The 21,342-nt window shown below is 43.4% G+C and overlaps 1 protein-coding gene across 1 annotated transcript in view; it reads right to left on the bottom strand.

The window, feature by feature from the left end:
* The window catches only part of PKDCC (protein kinase domain containing, cytoplasmic), a 38,842-nt gene that overhangs the window by 9,254 nt on the left and 8,246 nt on the right, over positions 1–21,342 (bottom strand). The window contains exons 2-5 of the mRNA XM_074579549.1: positions 14,699–14,821; positions 11,348–11,619; positions 7,422–7,501; positions 6,241–6,348 (exon numbers count right to left, since the gene is read on the bottom strand). Coding sequence (XP_074435650.1) covers positions 6,241–6,348; positions 7,422–7,501; positions 11,348–11,619; positions 14,699–14,821 — 583 coding nt within the window. The remainder of the gene's footprint in view (positions 1–6,240; positions 6,349–7,421; positions 7,502–11,347; positions 11,620–14,698; positions 14,822–21,342) is intronic.

Genomic DNA, 21,342 nt, shown 5'->3' with positions numbered 1-21,342 from the left:
CAAACGAGCACCTCCTCGGGACAGGTAAGAGAGGCATCTTTAAAAGTCATCTCAGCATCACTGACTGGTGCAAGAGCTATAAAAAAAAAGCTAGTGCATTAAAATCTTATTGTAAATTTTTTCCATCAAAAATCACCTGCATTGTCCCAAAGCCGACTACAATCTATAAACATACTCATTTTCACTGTACTAGACTGAATCATATAAATAACTCCACAAGTATATAATAAACTATGTGAAACCGCCTGTGGTTTCCCCCTTTTAGCTTGTTTGAATCACCCTAAATCTGACTTTAATCAGTCCTAATGACCATTTATTTCAGCCACAGCAGCCAGATTGCATTTTTACTACCAACTATACAGCTACTTGTTGGAAATTTGCCCAGTTCTCTTTTCTAGTTATCACCTGCCAATACACCATGGGTCAACGAGACAGACGCAGTATTGGTCATCCTTGAGAGAGAAATCATGTTGCTCCTTTTCCTCCCTCCCCTTTTCCTCCACTCCCGAGAGGAGCACTGGCAGTCGACTCTGGATTTGCTTTTAATTGCTTTGCTTACAAGTAAGCAGAAAGAGCCTTGATCTTGCCAATCTCAGCAAAAAGCGGTATTGAGCAGCATTTTGCTCTACAAACAGTCCCCACCGATTCCCAGGGAGCTTAAGGAGAACAGAATCGGATCCAAAATAGACAATAATACACTTATGTTTTTAGGATGCTTCATTTTACGCTGAAATTTTCCTCATGCTTCAGTACCTCCCATTTAAACATGCTTCTGACAACAAGCCTTGCAAAGCTTTATGCACACTTGGGCTATGGAAAGCTATTTTTCGGTACGTCTGAGAGAACGACATGCTAGGCGTATCCCGCCTGCTTCTGCCTTCAACCGTTTCTGACGAACCCCAACTGTCTGGAAGGACAGGCAGGCCTGGCAGGAGAGGGCTTTGCCATCAGACCGGGAGATAGCCCTGCTCCTCTGGTGAGTATTCCCGTCCTTTGGCTGTTTCCCGCATGCAGGCTGGAAGCAGAGTACGGCTCGCCTCTTTTTATATGCTTCTATTGTGCTTACAGTAGAGCCATATTTAAATCGGCATGCAGGCTGTCACCGAAACACACAAATAAATAAGGAGAAGAACGACATGTTCCTTTACATTTTATTCCCCTTAACGTGACACAGCTGGAGCGGCCTTCCTGCCTTGTGCCCCACGTCCCAGGGCTGCTCACCGGGGCTGCGGAGCTGCTCTGCACCCACGGCCACCACTGCCGCTCACACCCACTTACTGATGGCAACTAGCCCCCGATAGTGCCACAGACGCTTGAAAGCTGCATCTGGCTCATAAAAACAATGATGCTGATGATGGACGAGCCAGAAGGTGCCTAAGGTCACATGCATGGGGTATTCAAGCTTAAAGACAGACGCCTACAGGATTTGTAAGACACTCAGTGACTTCGTTAGTGTTCTTGAAAGGAGCTGAGGACCTACGTCATCAGCGGAAAGCATTTTGCCGTACGCTGCTACCAGGTTGGACCTAGAGAAGTTTAGAAACAGGGGAACGTTGCTCAATGAACAGGGCATATGGTTTGCACGACGGCGGAGATAAGTGTGAGCAACAACCAACGGGTCACTATGCTGTTCTACAGCCCCATTGTATTTCCAGTGCCATCAGGGTGCAAAAGAACCTGCTCCTGTGTCCCTCTGTGTGATGGGATTGCCCAGCTGCTGATGCGAAATCCCTCTGTGCCTTTCAGCCTGGAGAAGAGAGGGGTCCAGGGAGACCTTCCAGCAGCCTTCCAGTACCTAAAGGGGCCTACAGGGCAGATGGGGAGGGGCTCTTTATCAGGGAGTGGAGCGATAGGACAAGGGGTAACGGTTTTCAACTGAAAGAGGGGAAATTTAGATGAGAAATTAGGAAGAAATTCTTTCCTGTGAGGGTGGTGAGGCACTGGAACAGGTTGCCCAGAGAAGCTGTGGCTGCCCCATCCCTGGAGGTGTTCAAGGCCAGGCTGGATGGGGCTTTGAGCAGCCTGGTCTAGTGGGAGGTGTCCCTGCCCATGGCAGGGGGGTTGGAACGAGATGGTCTTTAAGGTCCCTTCCAACCCGAACCATTCTAGGATTCTGTGCTTTCCCCCTCAGCCGGCCACAAAGCAGACGTCCCTGGGAAAGAAACACCAAACGCACAAGTGCCAGATAAAGCAGGAGTCTGGGCTGCGAGGACGGGGCTGTGGTATGTTTGCATCTGAGCCTTCGAGCGCCTTGAGCAGCATGCTTTTTGCCTTCGCATTGTGGCCTGCCGCAGGATACACAAACTGCCTCAAAAAATATTCCAGCAACTTTGCGAAATTTCTCTCTCGCGCTTACACATGTGCACACAAACACACCGCCCCCCTCGATTTCAGTAATTCTTGGGTGGATTTACAATTTCCTAAGCAGGTTGCTATAGTGACCCTGCAGAATATTTTTTCAAAACACTGTTGTACTATAAATGTTTACATACAGCATAATCCTGCCAAATTGTCTTAAGACAAAGGAAAACATGAAGTGTCTGTGCTTTATGTCCAGCCTTCCAGCTTTTTTAGCATTGAGAATGTACTTTCAACTAACGGCAGCAGCTAATTATGCCTTTCTGTGGGCTTGCACACCCTCAGGCCTAATAATGGGTCATCTATTAGCTTTAATGAATAACAAAGCTATCGGATTTACTAGTGTTAGCTGATTTCACGCATTTCTGAGTAAATTCTGAGTTAACTGAAGGGCTGGGGCTTAGCTCAAGGGCCAGACCCCCAGTTGGTACAAATCAGTAAGTAATAAAAACGTTGATACTGGGGCAGGGCTTTACTGATGAACATCAGTAGATTTTTTTATAGTCTTCTTAATCTGGATAATTAATGGAACGATTTAATCATTTTTAGATAACATATGTCAGAAGAAATACGAGGTTCCTGTTTTAATTCACATTTTTCTGGATTCCAGCAAGAGAGACCAACAGTCAATGGAATATAAAAGTATTTGTTCATGGTGTTGTTTTAAACACTGTAATGTTCCTATATCAACATTAACAGTAGTGTGATTTATGATTACAGAACACATACATAGCTATCGAATGTCTCCCACGCCTCTACTCTGTTTCTAAGATACTAAAGCAAAGTCCAGAGCATAATATAATTTACAGCACTATAAAATCTTTTACAACTGAAGCACAGTGAAAGCTTAATATCCAAGACCTTCTGTAATATGACTATGTCATCTTGTTAAACTTTATTTATGGGAACACTAGGGTTGACAAGAACTTTCTTCGTGTCACTTCCCTACTGATTATCAATATCACCTTTCTCACTTCATGGTGTTCACAGGAGGAGGTCTTCCTTTCAAAAACATAGGTTCAGATAGATAATAGACTGTTTCCTCAAAGTTTATGTTTTAGTTATGGCCTTAGATCACTCGCCCGAGATCATGATCTCTTCTTCCCTAGCACGAATTTACAGTGTTCTATCCAAGACAATGGATAATTTAGCATTTAGACCTAAGACAAATTCTGAAGCACCATTACCTGAACCTTCCGTGGGTTGTTTTTTTTTTTTCCCAAAAAAGAAAACAAAACAAAATCTTGCAATTATTGGATCTGAATTCTCCTCTGGTTCTGCTTTTAGGATTTCAAAATAGATCACACACCATAAAGGCCTTATTTTGTCACAACCCTTTAGATGCCAGAGGAGACTGGCATTATTAATTCTTACCATTCCTACCATTTGAGAGAGCGAAAGTCCTGGGAGACAAGTCACCTTGTGAGATTTCCATCATCTGGAGCAAAACTGATGCAAACTTGTGCCTGCTCAATCTTGTCACACTGGCGTATGAATGCAAAGCTCTGATTAACTCCGATCTGGCCTGAGAACCACACCATCACCTCTAGTTTTATCTTAACCTAGCACTGGCTTGGAAAACACCCTCCTTGAACTTTCATTATGCTGCAGAGCAAGGCAGAAAAGGTTTAAAAAAAAATTCCCCAACTTTAAAAATTTTTTTTCTTTGCCTTCAGAGAGTAACAGAGTGTCCAAATTACTCCATCTGCTCAGCTGTTCACCCATGGTTTCAGCAGTCAAGATGCCAGCTCAGCTGGGAACATCCTGCCAGCAGGAAGAGGTTGAGCCCTTGGACACCAAGTCCTTTCCAGCACCACTGTCACCTTCTCCTGCACCTTCACCGTGCCACAGAGGAACTGCTCATTCCATAATCTCTGGATCATTTCTAATTAATAATTTCTAATTCCATAATCTCTGGACTGAGAATATTAAAGATTAATTCTAGCATGGTGTCACCAGTCAAATACTGGTTGAAGAAGGCATGTGTTCAGAATAAAAGTGATACGAATGAGTAGGTAGGCGTATTTTCACCCTCACAATATAACTTCTTCATACTTTTCTGGCAAGGAAAGGGAGCCTTAAAATAGAAATAAATTACAACCTCTTTTCTGTTTGGTTAAAGTAGCTTTAGAACAAACAAGAAACAGGCCTGCACATCTTAAAGGCATGGCAGCTAAGTCTGAAAACACATCTCATCTAAGCGTAATTTCCACTAAGATATCTGACTCCTCAGGCTTGCCATTGGTTGAGAACATTTTCCTATCAAGGAATTCAATATTACACTCACGGTCTTTACAATGTAGACTGGCCAAATATGTTACACAAAGCATCTATGACTTTTCTACATCTTTGCTCATGCTGTAGAGTGCCTAAGTCCATGAGCAGTGTCCTACAAATAAAAAGGGCTCCTTGGACAGAAGGTCGTTACTAACCGTAAACACGGGTAGTGGATGCTGCGTTATATTATCCAGGACTCTACGGAATTAAACTAACACAAAAATGTGTAATTATTACAGTAGCCACACATACATGGAGCTCAGCTCCACATTGGTAGAAACCTGCAGCGTTACATTTGCTAGCGCTGTCCTAAGCTTCTCTCCCTGAGGTTCTTCATAAACATGACAGCCCTCTAAAATTCAAAACTTCATCTTGTCCTGATATGGCAGTTAAATCTGGAATCAACCAGCATCACAGAAAAACTTCAGCCCTCCTGGCACTTCTTCAACAAAGGACGTGTTTGTACTATTGATTGTGCTGCTGAAAATAATTTTGCTGTGTTGACAGGCATCACTCAGCACAGATTGTGATGAAAAGCTGAAAATTAGAAAGTTAAATGAACACCTGCAACAATTTTCCTGCCAATTTTACAACAAAATAAATATTGAATTATTCTGATAAGTGGGTCAAATTCATCCCTGGTGTCATGGCCCTTTGAGGTTAACAGCGCTACGACAGGAATGAATTCGGCTCCTGTGTCTCTTTCAGAGAGCAAATGCTTCACTGAACTTTTCAAACCCCCTGTGCCAACATTCATCTTCATTTAGAACCCATCTTTCCCTCTTTACTGAGCTTTTGCAGCAAAGCCATAATTTTCCTATCAACTTGCAGTCAATTATGTTGACAGTTTGACATGAATATTGTACGTACACAAAAATAATTTGCAAAACAGCTTTTCCAATTGTTAGGCTTAACAGTCATTTCCATCATACATAATCTTCTTTGACGTGTGTAATTCCACAAGCTATCCTTCCGGGAAGAATATGCATCCCTCTGTATCATAGCTGCTTGAATAGTTATTTTACATACCTGTGGTGCTGCAGAGATTCTATGAAAAAGCTACTATTATACAGCTTCGTTTTCATCCTGTCCTTTTTTTTTTTTCTTTGTTCCTTTTTCATTCTATTGCTACCAGACAGCTGAGGAACAGCTTATCTTCCTCTTGCAAAGCAAGCAAAAAATTTTAGTCTTCCAATCTACAAGTGCTTACGCAGCAAGAAATTCCTGTAAGTCCCAGGAACACCACGGAGGGTTACGGCATCTTGATTCCATTCCCCTCGACTCATGTTTGGGCAGGTTCTGATACACCAGCAGCAGAGGAGTGTGTGGATGAGATGAAAAATTCTGCAGATCTGCTATGGAGAGCAAGGCTCTCCCCTGGATTTCCTTACCCCTATTACAGCCTGCTCAGGCCTGTGGATGTGCAGCTACCTCATTTCATGAGAAGGGCTTCAGAAGGCACCCAGCAAGCACAAAGCAGACAACAGATTATCACGTGCATGATTTCAAGGGCCACTGAGCCCCGTTTTCTCCACATTTGCCCTTTCGAACCTCAAAATAAAGACAAAAGTCTCTAATTTTAAGTTTCGAGAAAAAACACTTTACCAGTTTTTGGCATCCGGGTCGTATTCTGCAGGTACTCTCCACTCTTATACAGATCCAAAACTCTCTCCAGCTGAGCAGCCGTCTCATCTATTCCCCAGTGAAGTTCTCCTTTAAAAGCACAGAAAAAGAATGAGTTAGATGCGGACAAACCTGCACAGGACAAAATGAGGTCGCACTCGAATAAAGCCCTAAGCGTCAGAGCCCAGCGGTGCCCTGCTCTATGGCGGCGGCGTGATGTGGACGTGAAATCCCCCAGTTACTACAAACTGGGTTTGATACCTGGCACCAGCCAGGCGTGGCAAAGGCTGCCTCGTCCAGCTGGGAACCCCAGGCCTGCGGGCAGAAAACACGGCGGTGAGCTCCCCACAAGCGATGAGCTTTAGCCAATATAGACTTTGCTTGTTAATTAGCTATAGCCCGGCATCATTAACTTCCCCATTGAATGCACACAGTACAAGGTATAAAAAAACCCTAAAACAATGCACCAAAAGCCCTCAAATCAGATTTACAGGCACATGCAACTGCTCTTGTCCCAAAGGCACTACCTTGGTAATTAGCAAAGATTAGGAAGAAATTGTTTACTGTGAGGGTGGTGAGGCACTGGAACAGGTTGCCCAGAGAAGTTGTGGTTGCCCCATCCCTGGAAGTGTTCAAGGCCAGGCTGGATGGGGCTTTGAGCAGCCTGGTCTAGTGGGAGGTGTCCCTGCCCAGGGCAGGGGGTCAGAGCTAGATGGTCTTTAAGGTCCCTTCCAACCCAAACCATCCTATGATTCTATGATCTTTGGTAACCTCTCTTGCCTCTGGCTTCTGAGGTATAAAAGCACCACTGCTACCATTGGCAATGGGGAAGTATCCTTTTTTTGATCCTTAAAATTCCCCTCGACAGAGACACAGGTTCCTCCAGATCCCGCAAGGAATTGCATTCGGATGCAGTTCACCCCAGTGCTAAGATGTCAGGAGGAAATAAATACCTCTGTGAAGCCTAGATAAAATCTCAAAATGGGATTTCTCTGGTATACGGGGCCACTCCTGCTTTCTCTGTATGGGGGAAATCTTATCCTGGATAGAAAAACAATCTGGTTCTATCATACTGAACATAAAAGCAGCATCCCCCACATCCCAAATGTGATAGTCACACTAAAAAAGGATGTATTTGGCATTGTCATGTTTATTGCGATTACCTGTTGCATTGACTATCTTATCCAGTAACGGTCTCAGTGAGGATGGAGCACTGTGTGGAAGAAGGTACGTAAAAAAAAACCTGCAACAGAAAAGTAACCCATATTGAAAAATTAAAAAAAAAAAAAAAGTTTAAAAATGTCTGTTAACTACTGAACGACTTAAGGAATAAAATTCCTATTGCTTATAAGCCACTGACCTATTCAGGAAATATACTTATATTCTATAGTCAAATAAATATATAGCTGAGACTATTCACACAGCTGTCTGGCATACCTAGACCATGCTGTTACATACAATGCTGCCTTGTAACTATGTGTAAATGTTCCATTAATACAGAAATTTGCTATGAAGCCCCGTGGATTGTGATTATTTGCAAAGCTGTCTGTACTTTAATAAACCAAAAGGATGCCATCAACTCCAGAAGTCTTGGGGTTTTTTTGAAACCTTGAGAGCGCATAAATCAAATTTATGCTCATTTCAAATAATTGACTATTCTTTTTTTTCTACAGTTTTCTTAGAATTTCAAATGAATTGCGAGGAGAAAGCCTTCTTCTATTGTTTTAGTGCCACCGCAATTCAGAATGTCTTCTTTGCTCTCACCATTTATCTGAATTCAAGATGCATTCATGTACATATTCATTGACGGATGTATATCCTTCATTTTAACATTTTTAATTACAAAAGAAAAAACAACATGCCTTTACCATCACTTGACGTATACTTAATTTTCACATTTTTCCTTGAAATTTCTATTACTCTGCCGATATTACTACCCATTGCAAAGTCAGTGTCATAGCAACCTAAGATAGAGATGGACAGTTTAGGATCTGACAACACAAATAGAACTATCAGACATAAATATTAGGCAACGAGCAGAACAGGAATATAACTGGGAAATTGCCCTGCTTTACATCTAACCTGCGAAGTAGATGGGTTTTTTCATATACAGAGACCACATTGTCAAATAGAAACCTCCAGGGACTCTACTCAGGAGGGAGACTAGCAGATGTCTTACATAAGCACAAATTAAAAAATGATGTTACCAACAGCAAAAATTGATGATAGACACAGGTATTATTGAGCTGACATATTCCACTTGCACAATGAATACGTCCTTGAGATTTTAACTCCCTTTTTCATCCCTTCTAAATATTATAATTATTATTTAAAGATATAATGAATAATATAAATGCCATTTTTGTATTATTAATACATTTAAATATATTGATTAAGCGGGATTATCCCCAGGTAGGTTTTCTTAGCTATGCGTATGAAACAGCTAACATAAACACATACAGAAACCTAAAGAGCAGCATAACATTTGTAATGAATAATTTGTCTGGCAAACTTTACCTCACTTTTTTGGTTTAGAGATTATCCATCAGCAGAGTCCGGCTGATTGCGAATAGTCCTTCGCAAAAATTTGGCAGCTGTCATTTACTTTGCTAAACGCTGGACGGACGCGAGTCACGGAGGTTATTGTTTTTCCGTGGCTATATAAATATACGACTTGCTCTAATGCAAACACCCACATGCGAAATTCTGACATGTAGAGACACTGGCGCCTGCACAACTTAATTGCAGGAACATTTGTTATTCATCGATTCCAGGGCCAGTGGCATCCCTTGTGATCTGCATAACGCAGATTGTCAGATCCTTTTACATTTGTTCCTACAGCCTCTTTTTCCTTTCTTTTTTCTTTTTGAGAACGATCTGATCTTAATTTAAGAATTGTCAATGACGGAGAATTCATCTGAGCCATTGGTTAATAATTCAAAATATTAATTATCCCTACTTTTAAAGCTGTCCAGTGCTTTGCAAATTGTTCCTCCAAACATTTGGAGGAAAACCCGTAGAGCCACATTTGCGACAGAAGGTAACCATGTGAAAGTCAAGACGGGCCAGTTCCTGCGCAGTGGAGTTTTTTTGAAAATGTTTTCTCTCCTTTAATTATTTACCTCATAAAGAAACCAGCTAGATAGGCTAATTACGCGTTCAAGGCTAGGGCCTGCTATATTTTAAAACTGCAAGGGGTTTATGTGCTGTTTGACATATCGCTGCTTTTGACTTCTACCTAACAGCACCAGCAACCCCGTCCTGAGGGCAACCCCTAACCCCACAGCCACAGAGTGCATCACGAAAATATGAAATTAGCCTGTACCTAACAACCTGAAGATTTAGCTTTCCAAGACAAGCACACAGAGCCTGTCGCTAATGCCCTAGCAAAGGCGGTCGCGGCCCACCCTAGCGTGGATCTGCCGCTGGACAAAAACCCGCTGTCTCCACCGAATTAAGCGCAAGCAGGGGCTGAAAACACTGGGGCGTGGTTCAAAAGTGATCCTGAGAACTGTAATCGGAGAAGACGACCCCTTCCTTCAGCCAAGACCAGTCACCTGCCGCGAGCCCACCGCACCACAGGCGCGTCCCCCCGCTTACGACCCAGACGGATGGGTGCCTGCTAAAGGTTTCTTAGCCCGACCAGTACAAACTGTCTTAATCAAAAGCTAGCAAGCTAAGCAAGATCTTTAAGCCAAGCAAATGGAAACGGAAAATTCTGCAGGACAGACTGAAAACTGCGCTGCGCAACTGCAGATGGCTGTCATGTGGTGCAGCCCATTTCAGTGTGGTCAGCTAATGCAACACACATGCTGGTGAGCGCCCTGGGACCAAAGCAGAAGACTCTCTTTGGAGCGGCCTCTCCTCGCTGTGGTCTGGCAGGCAGTGAATGGCACGATACTTGAAAGGGAAGTCTGAGAAATGAGCACACCATGATGGCATTGCTTTGAGATCCTCCATCCTCCTATCTGCACCAGACAAGGCGGCCGCCTGCCCCAGCAGTGCCCGTCAGCAGGAGCGGTGGTGGCAGGACACGGCACTGAGCATCGGCTACCGGCTCCCCGGAAAGCAGCGACATGGCTCCCCAGCATCCCGGGCCCAGCCCTCTGAGGGAAGCAGTGGCCGACAGGGGAGAGCCGAGACCACAACACAAACCCATTGCCCAGAAGGACTGCGCTGTAAATACGGAGAAACCTTTAAAATCAAATTTGGAAGATGGATGTGTTGGCCGAACGCTTTCTTCAACGTGGCCGACTGGTCTGGTGTGACCCGTCACCTACGTGTCCCCTGTCATGGGCACTGCGCTGCTGGGAGCGGGAGCAGCACCACAGAATCACAGGATCGTCTAGGTTGGAAGGCGCCTTTAAAGCCATCGAGTCCAACCATTAACCTAACGCTGCCAAGCCCACCACCAAATCATGTCCCTCAGCACTACATCTACACATCTTTTAAATACCTCCAGGGATGGTGAGTCAACCACTTCCCTGGGCAGCCTGTTCCAATGCTTGATAACCCTTTCAGTGAAGGAATTTTTCCTAATATCCAATCTAAACCTCCCCTGGCGCAACTTGAGACCCTCTCCTCTTGTCCTGTCGCCTGTTACTTGGGAGAAGAGACCCAGGAGCCAGTCCCCCAGTGCCTGGCCACGCAGAGACGAGGGGCTGGGAGGGGAGGGGAGTGAAAAGGAGCACCCCTTGCTTCCACAGGTTTGGCATTACGCCCCAGATGGTCAGTGATTGAGGGGGCTCTGTTGTGGCCCCTGAATCATCTCAGCGCAGAGCTAATGGGCCCCCACCTCCACAGGCACCGTTATTCCACTCGTATGAAAATCTCTGCTTGGGTGAAGAATTCAGTGGAATGAACCCAACGTAAAATTAGACCGACAGCGGTGAATCACACTCAAAGCATGCAGAACATTTCCAAAGCTATAAATGCTACGTATTTTCACAAACAAAACAATTATTCATGGCTTCACTTACTCTTGGGTAACGGTTCTGAGACAATACATACTCGTTGATGTGAATAACTAGAGAATGCTGGAGACTTTTTGCTCGCTCTTAATTCACTTTCACCTTACCCGATCACGTACCTGTAGGCGTTGTAGAGATTCCTCTTCTCATTCATATTCTGACACCGTCCCTCAACCGAACAGGGCAGGGTGAAGTTTCTCGCGGGGAATTCCATGAAGCAGTCGCTGTTACTGGTGCAAGAGCTCTCCTCGATGCTGGCATCGTCCAGATCCGTCACCTTCAGTTCCCCATCCACGATCACGAACTGCCGAGGGCGAAAATCCAGTAATGTCACGGAGCCCAGAGGAGAGTGAGCCAAATAATGCAGAAGCCGAACTAAGCTGAGACATATCTGAAATGCAAAAACGTGGGTACCTTGCGTTATTTTCTCAGTACAAAGTACATAAAGGAAACCACTTTAGCTGAAGATATGTTCATAAATATATGACTTAATGTAAGCGTTATAACTTATCCTCAGAACTGAATCCTGCAACTAAGGTATTTTTCATAGGATTAACATAGTTGATTGTAAAACCCTTAGAGACTTGAAACAAAAATAAGCTTCTTTACCAGTGCTTTCCCACAGTATTCCTGACGCAAGGCTCATTGTTGCTATTCTTACTTTTAATAGAAATAAAAGCATTAACTTTTAATAACACATTACGCACAGGCCTTGACCACGCAGCCTGATGCTGCTCTTTTACAAACTCCAGATCTGGGAAGTTTTGGCCGGACCGCCCCACGCCTGGAGCTCCAACTGCAGACGGTGTCTGTGTTGCCTCCATACTGATCCTGCCTTTTGACTGCTTTTATAATTTTTTTTTCCACTGGTTCCTCTTATGTTTGCCTTTTTCCGGGGGAGAAGGAAGCAAATTCCCAGAAAGAGGAGCTCCACAACTCCTCCGTAACTCTTTGTTGTGCCTCAGGGTACAGGTATATGTCCATCGACCTTGGTGGACCCGCATCTGCCACTTGGAGGTTGGGGTGGGAGCTCTGTGCTGACGCTGCACTTTTCGATTGCAGGTTAGGAACTTGAGTAAGTATTACTAGACAGCAAACCCGACGAATGTTGAACTCAGCCCCCTTACCAAAGTACTGGTTTCAATTCTTGCATCCCTTTAGAGTCCACTATGTAACGTATTAATGTAAATGTAGCATTAATATGAACACAGTTAAATACTGGAATTTTTATTCTATGTGTTAAATTAACAACAGGTCTTATTCAGTCTAGCAAGCTTTTTATTGTTTACATATAGTCTTTGGTTTTGGTTAAAATACACTGTTAAGGCCACGTGCATTGAAGTAGTCAAATCCAAATTCAGTCCCAGGGCATAAATGGTATACCCAGGGGAGCACCTAAACACATCCTTCATCAGAAAGCTGAGCACGTTTGAAGTTATCCCTCACAGACCCTTTGCCTGTGGGACATTAGGACTACCGTACACTTCTGTAATCGTTTTCCTGCTTGACCAGGCTAGAACATTTTCATCCTACTTAACAGGATACCACAGTTCACATGCAGATGCCTGCAGGTGTAGATGAACTCATGCCTGGTTATGAGACGCCAGACCTGACCATCCTTTTCTTCCTCTGGAAGGACACAGGACTCATGTATGTGCCATCCCGCAACACGCTGTATATAAAAGGCACATCCCACCCAAACTAACCCATAATATGCGTATCTTCAAATGCCAACGAACCCAGAATTTAGCTTGGATAAAAACATAGGTTGCCATCTGGAATTATTGCCGTTTCTCAAACGCCAAGACGCCCCTGCTCCCGCACTGGGAACCTCTGTGACCAACCCCGATGGGCTGCTGCCCTGCGTACCTGCTGCCAGGCACTGCAAATGCCCCACTACGACAAGCTTTAAGCACACAGACAAAGGCTTTGCTCTGTATCACGCCATTCTGCTGAGTGTAGATCTGGGGAGCAAGCTTACTGCTGAGTCGTCAACACAAGGAAATTATTATTTGTAGGAATAAGGTCATATATTTAGACAGTCGTTTTCAGGACTGGACCACAAACAAGTCTCACCTATCAAGAAGACGTGATTTTATTTCCTCCGCCGTCCCTGCGTTAGTTGCGTCCTAGACAAGCTAATGAGCACAACATTATCTCCGACGTCATTACGGTGGGCACAGGAATGTTTCATCTGTAATTCCACCTCTGTGAATCAGCTCAGCACCTTGATCTAATTCTCCTTCATCTCCCTTTGCAATTGCTTGCTCAGAAATATCCATGCTGGACGGAAACATCCCTGTTTATTACCCATAATCTAACACATCTCTTGGTCATTTACTTCATACACAGTTGCCGCTACAGTCCATTATGTGCATTCCTGGGATGAGATAAGCCAAAGACAGGTCCCGTGTTTCAGGAGCTGTGACGAGCACCTCTACCACTTATCACGAGCGCACTCCTTTCAGGACAAGGCAGCTGAAGCTTAGGGCAGGGAACACACTTGCTCCATCTATAGAAGTAAAATAAACTCTGCCAGGGAACATTCCTGGGCACAGAAACTTAATCCCACACGTACACTTGCTCGCATGGTCTCTGGCCTGAGTCCAACTGGGACCAAGGCTGCTCTCCAGCACCGTCCCCAGGCATGATCCAGAAGGAAGCACGACCCAGCGACCACTTCCAACCGGCACCCTGCGTGCAGCCACCTGGCCTTCAGAGAGTGCGAGAATTCAACCGTACGGATGTGGGCAGCACCTTGCCGCTTCGTCTCCGAGATCAGTTGGGCACACGTTGAATTTTCTGGTAGAGGTGTAGCTGTGCAATCCAAAGCGGGTTAGATGAAGACCGCTGCTGCCTCGCAATGTCTTAGGAGTGAGTTAACCTCAGCCGATGACACGTCCCAACATATACTGAGCTGAGCGAGACAGCGGTGTCTTGATCAAAGCATTGCTGCAGTCTGGCTTCATTCTGGACAAATTAAGTGTGACCTTCGTGCTCCTGGTAAACTGCCAACGCGGTGGACAACCCGGGTTTGAGATTTGTGTACATTTATTTCACTCTTCCCCCAGTAAAAAACGAACAGAGCAGGAAGCAGTAGAAAACAACTCTAAAACCGACCTATGATAAGGATCAGCAGAGAAATGTAACATCCTTCTATTGTTTAAATCCCAGTTGCAGAGCACAATGCTCAACGCCAAAAAATCCTGGGCCTTGAGCTTTAACAAGTAAGAAATGTTTGAAGATATCATGTAAAAAGCATATAACTAGATAACATTGACATACAAAACAGCACAATATCTTAAACTCTGCAGAAGGGGAGTGCTAAATGTTGTTTCTAAACCAAGATGCAAAGTAAACATTTAATAAACGTGAATTGCACTGCATAGTACATAACCCCTGCTTCAGGCTTGATGTTCTTTTGAATTCATCGCTCTCTCAAAGGTCCTTCTAAAACAGTTGTTACTCACTCGAAATCTGTCTTCCCAGGAAGTCTGTAAAAGCTGGATCATCTCCAAAGGCGAGCCTAGTTCAGTGATGGTGGTCAGCGTGTCTGGGATGTCGTTGCTATCTTGGTAGCAATAGCCATAGAGCTGAAAAAAAATCACAACCAGGCAATATTAGCGTAAGGTATCTCGGCGTGCTTCTACATTTCTCCCTGGATGAGGTGCAAAGTAAGCGTTTCTTACAAGGCTCTGAGCTCTACACACTGTATTGCCTTGAAGTCACCCCCCATCCCACCCCCAATAGCTTTTGTGTCCTCTCATTTGAGGAACACTCCCCAGTTAGCTCGCAGAGCCTCTCGTGGGCACCATACAGCACAAGGCCAGTGATGTGCCCCCTGCGTACCCCTCTGTACAAGAACTTGTCTCAATGAATGTTTAAGAAAAAAAACATAATCAAAATATCCAGGAACACAGAAAAGGAATCTATCTGAGGAAAATAAGTTGAGGCTATGCAATACCTGCCTAAATAAGACTCATTTTCTGCTTAAAAGACATCACAAAATAGCTTTTAATGACATTTCCCATAGGACTACTGTTTGTACATTGAGTGGCAATGTGCAGTTCAATGACACGGTAGCTCGAAAAGCAACTGCAATGCCAAAACTTCTTTTCCCAGCCAGACATTGCCTCTTGCTATACTTGATGGACTTCCGTGTGCAGTGTCGTTAAAGACGGGCAAATACTCCAAAACATTATCTGCCAGTAGCTTCTTCAATTTAAAAGCATTTAAATGGCAATTTCGGCTATGCTCCAGCTCCTTCTTGTATTTGCTTTCCAAGGACATTTGAATGATTAATTTTCACTTGCACAAATAATTGCACAAGAAGAATATTTAGAGACTGTGGAGGAGAGATGTCTTGCTTTATATGGAGTGGGACAATGTCTGTCAGGACTGGGGGACAGGCTTTTACAAACTCCCTGCCAAGCCCTGGCAGAGAGGCAGTTAAATGAGCTTGTGATAAGGATCTGATTGCAACTTTCCAGCCAGAACAGCATGCACATGAAATAAAATTAAATGTAATCTCTGCCCCCAGCCAAATAAACCATGCAGTAAAAGGGTCTGCGTGAAAACGCGGCATTAAAAAAAACCGCCCTGCTGCTATTCCTCTGCTGCCTTCTCCCGAGTAATGTGACTTTTTTTAAAAAAAGCTCAGGGAAGATGATGAGATTGTCCTCTGAGCTGAGGGGACTCAGATACGGCCCTGCAGAAGAAGCCGGGCTCACGCAGCCCGGAACGGGGACCGACCCCAATGCGGCAGGAGAGCAGGGAGCCAGACCAGCCCTCGCCATCACCGGAGGGAGCGGTGCCAGGCTGAGCACAACCATCCCCTGTGAGCGTATTCGAGTCTCCAGCATGTTCTTACGGCTTGTGACCCTCCGGGTCACAAGAAAAGCAAAGACCAGGCTAAAAGTCAGCAAACACGGGATTTGTTACGGACCGTTCTGTCGGCTCTGACTGTAGCTGGCTGCATCCAAACGAAAAAAGGGTGCCAAAAAATGTAAAAGAAGTACACAATTTTTCTTCTTGGTGTAAAAACGGCGCTGTATTTCAAAACAGCTGCTTAAACACGGACATTAACCTAAACACAAAAAGAGCTAGAAGACTTTATTTTAAAACACGCCGAAAAGATTTTGGCATCGATGCACAACAAAGAATTTGTGATAGATGTCAATATGAACATTCGTAATAGAAAAAGGGACCGTTCTCTTTTCCGCCACAACCACAAAAAAGATTGCAACAGCAATCATTTTTTAATCTAGATTCACACCGGACTTGGTTTTGTTCCTTGTCATCCGTGACACCATTTTTGTGCAGCTTGTTGACAGGAGTTAAATCTTTGTGTGCTGCAAACTATTTTAGAGGATCACATCAGCACAATTCTGTTTAAGCCTTCCGAACTAACAAAAAATGAAATGAAATTAAAATATTTAATACGATATATAACTTTCCTCGGAGACAAGCTGGATTCTGCAGTCCTTACTAGGTGTTTCACATCTCTCTTGCGTAGGGGCAGACTCAGAAGGCAGGATGAAGCTCGGGAGGTTTGAAAACCCTCACTTCCGAGTGTCAAAATCTAACATCTGTTTCTTCATCATCTGCAGAGTTCAGCTCTTGTCTTTAGCACAGTAATACTATCCATTGGGGAAAAAGCCATACGGGAAATCAGAGAGCAATCCAGTCTGGGAAATGGCAGTATCACAGTAACTGTCGGGTCACAGTAACACCGAATACAAAAAAAAGATAATCAGTCTTCATTAGACATCCTCAACGTTTGTGAAAACCATTCCAGGAACAGAAATACAGAAGACAAACAACAATTATATATTCATTTGATTATAAAAACATAACACATACGGATCTGTGCACACAAAATACTGAGAAATTAGTCTTATTGTCTATTTATGTGCGTATGAACACATAAGTAGAAATGAGTTACGATATCTATTTGTGTCTATTTTATCTCAAACCATGAATGCCAATAGTAATAATAATGATTTAGTTTTGTTCTCAGAGAGCTGGAACTTCGCTCATAAGTAATTCTTTCATTTTAGTATCCAATTTGTACCTTGGCAAAAACTCTTCGCTGCCCGAGTATCTGAGTATTCAGTGTATATTTTACTGTATCAATACACATTTATTCACTTCAGCCACTGTGGAAGCTTAAATGACCTGATCCAGTTTTGGTTTCATATGAAATTGCTCTTTATTCTCACAAGAAAATTTTCTTACATGAGTACTGCTGAATTTAATCCATCTTACAAGCTGAAAAACACAGTACTGAGCAAGTTAGTGTAGGTCTAACTCAAAGAATATATAATCTAACCTGAGCTCATTATTGCTTTTACTTAAGTGAAAGCTCTCCAGATGCAGTGTTATTACATAATTACATAGAGTTATAAAAGCACAGAAGTCTGAGATATAAAGGATTTATTGGGCCGCATTTATACTTTTCTAAATGAACTCCTGAAACTAAATGCAAAAATGCACATGTAATTACATGGCCATATTTGCGTGTGCAATTACCATGATTACAAACTGGGCAAGTCCCAACAGCCAGTTAAGCATCTAAAATGGTTACATTCATCCCCTCCTGATGAACCACCACCCAGCATACAGATGTTACAAAATACAGAGTATATATAGACGCAAAATATTCCAAGACGGTAATTCTCAGGCCTTTCGTTTAAGAAGCCGACTTACTAAGACACAGAAACAACAAGTACAGAGGTACTGCCCAAAATACTTTTTTTTTTTTTTTTTTTTCTCCCCCTTTCCTGTTCGTTTTTGTCCGATCCATTTTAAGGTCTGAAATGAGACAAAATGGTTTGTATTCCCAGACGGTGAAGTAAGAAACAGATAGCTGGATGCATACAATAACAAGAAAAATAACCATACGGGGAAACTGAATATAGCTGGAAGCGAAAGATGAGCCAAAATATCTCCTCTATCTGCAATTCTATTAGGCTGGACATCATTCTCAGTGTCGGAAAGCTACACTTTAGATATATTCCAGAGTGATGGTTTTCATACGCCTTTTCAGCATGGTTCCAATTAAATGAATGGAAAGAAACACAATTCCACATCTTTTTGCTATCTCCAGTCACTGCATTTAAACGCAACCCCGATATTGTGTAGTACCTAATAGCAAACAGTCACAATATTGGGATGCCTTTCTGTCTGTTTAGAAAAAACGGGTGCCGGATACGAAATGTTGACCTGTTCTCACATTGTGTGCCATAATTCATTTCAAGTTTCCCCGCATCCTTCCCTCGCTGTTTGGATTTTCTCAGTCACAAAGGCTCGCTCCCGTGTTAGTCCTTAGGCACCCCAAACTCCCACTGACTCGGGTAAGTTTTTAGGCACGCTGGGCATCCAGGGTCAGCCCCTGAGAAAGTTATATATCCTCCTCTTTGTAGGAGCCCATGTCCCTAAAGCCGGTCCGTTCACCTCCCTTTACAATTCCCTTTTACTACAAATGATGGGGACAGAGGTGCCCCTTTCAGAGGAGCTGGGGCTGGGGGGGGAAGGCGAAAGCGGAGGTCAGCCCCTACACAAAAGCCGACAAGCTTACTGAATAAAAACACAAAATAAAGGATCTTATTAAGCTGTCATCAGCAGGGTAAGGCTGTGCAAACAGCGGGCCCTCCTGCTTTGGCGGAGGCACCCTAGACGGATTTTCAGAAAAATAAACGTCAAGCCAGAACCTCCGCCGAAGTGCTGCATTTCGTTTATAGAAGTGGCTCAGTCGGGAAGGGTTGGACTGGCCACCTTCCCCGAGCAGGGCTGTGCCGGGCTGCGGCAGAATCACTGCCTTGGCTACTGCAGGGCAAAACTGTCCCCTACAGATCACGCCATTTCCATAAAAATTACAACGTGTTGTGAATCTTTTTCTTTGCCTTGCTAGTTTTTAGCCCTAAACGGTCACAATCTTTAGGTTTCCTCTACAACCACAAAAGCTGGAAACTTCCCCCTTTTTCCTTTAATGAACGTGAGATTTCCCAGGAACTTCGAGAACGCTATTACCAGCTGTAATACAAGTGACAGGCTCAACCGCATCACACCAGAAGTAGTTTCTAGAAACCTAGTTCTCTTCTAATTTGGACTTGCCCAAACTGACTATAGTAAGGCATAACTGCTCCCCACAATAGAAAAGTGCAATTTTAAAAAAATCTCACTTTTATGAAGAGCAACAGCAGTCAACACTTGCCACAGCCTTTATTTTCAAAAAATACATGGACACAGGGTTACTTAATCAAGCATGGTTGTGTCGAGCCTGTATTTTGTAGCGACTTGGTGCCCAGGGGAAATAAAAAGCTCCCACTGACATTGGTAGCCATTTGATGAGCCGTTTGTTTGAGGTGCTACATGTCAAAACCACAACAGCACAATTTAGAAGCTCTTCCACTTTATTGCTATCAACGTGAGCGTAGCATTTTCAATACAACCTATCCTTGGATTCCCCTTTCATTCCTGGAGCACTGGGACAACCCCTGCAAGAGCAGGAACGCACACCACTGTCTGATACAACTATGATTTACCGATACATGATGTGAGATGTTTATGTCACTCCAAGATATCTAGTCATTCCTCGGGTTTTAAATATTTCCCTTCACTGCTGATGGTATTTACATAGGTAAACATATACACAAGCACATATATATTTATATATTTGTGTATATATGACGTATATATGTGTATATGTATGTTTCTGTATATAACATATACACACAATATTTGTATCTATATGTTAATATTTTTAATATATATATAAATACATTAAAATATTTTTATATATTGCCACACCTACTCAGCCCAAAAGCATCTGCAGACCTGTAACATTCATCTCCCTGGAAAAAGGATGGGTTCCCCGAAAGGCCTAAACTAAATAAAGATCGATCCAACGTCAGCCTTCCTGCTACAGGATATATAGAGATGATGCATGAGAAATGAATTGGTTTTCCTCATTGAGATCTAGCAACCAAGCCCTGCCAAGCGCTGAGCTTCATGGGAAAAAGACTTTCATACAGGGCGTCCCCAGCACCGCGCCGAACCTTTCAAGAGTGGGACCAAAACTGTGTGCTGAAAGCTGTAAGGCAGGATTTCCTCTGCTGCTGGATGCGGGAACCGACAGCAAGCAGTGGGTAATTCAAATGTTAGGCTCTAAATTCACAGCTCTGCCCAGGCTTTTATTTATGAATGCATTATTATGATTAGCACTAAACTCCAGAAGAGCTAGAAGGTACAAGAATCTCATACCTGGCACTGTTACTAAACATGGAAGTTCATTAATAGAAAAATTGCAATGTATTATTCAGAAACGCACGCATATGTGTATCTAACCATATCTGTCGGTATATCCACAGAGGTACACAGATATCTCCATATATTTTATATATATGTGTGCATGTGTGTATATATCCATATATACCTGCTGTTCTGACACATATTACGTTGGCTATAATCTTATGGTTTAGCAACGTTATCTCCCTTTTACTCTCCCTGCTTTCCTTACACTCTGAAGTGGAAAATTCTTCTACTAAAAACATTTACAGCACTTTGAATTTGCATTGCACTGCACAAGCTCAAGGCCCAGCCCTGCAAATATTTAGTCACACAAGCAGCCTACTCTTGTAAAGCCTCCCAGTGAAGACAAATAGATCACTCATACAACCACGATTTCAATGGAAGCTGGCCGATATCAGTTGCAGGCACAGTTCATTATCTTGTAAATAGCCAGACCAGAAGCTCCCCTGACCTCCATCCACAGGACTGCATTCAGTCCCACAGCACCACCAGATTAACCCTTCGTCATGACATGATTTTTGCACTACAAAACTATCAAATAACCTCTGTGCATCGCATGTTTGGAAAAGCTTGACTTGCATTCATCTGTATAATTCTTCTTTCTTAGGTATCCGAGCCATATCACTGTGTACTTTATCATGGAGAGCTTTAAAATAAGCCTGGAGTCTATCTGCAGCTACGTAGTCGAAGCAAAAAGCAACTCTTTCCAAACTATGCTGCTCCAAATTTGGCCTAAACCAATATAAAACATCCATGTTTGGTGTCTACTACCTAAACCGAGTGGTTCAGCCGAGTGTGACAA

The sequence above is a fragment of the Larus michahellis genome, chromosome 3, assembly GCF_964199755.1.
Source record: "Larus michahellis chromosome 3, bLarMic1.1, whole genome shotgun sequence".
NCBI classification, from domain to species: Eukaryota; Metazoa; Chordata; class Aves; order Charadriiformes; family Laridae; genus Larus; species Larus michahellis.
Note: the sequence above shows the minus strand (reverse complement) of the source record. Positions and strands in the feature narration are given on the sequence as shown.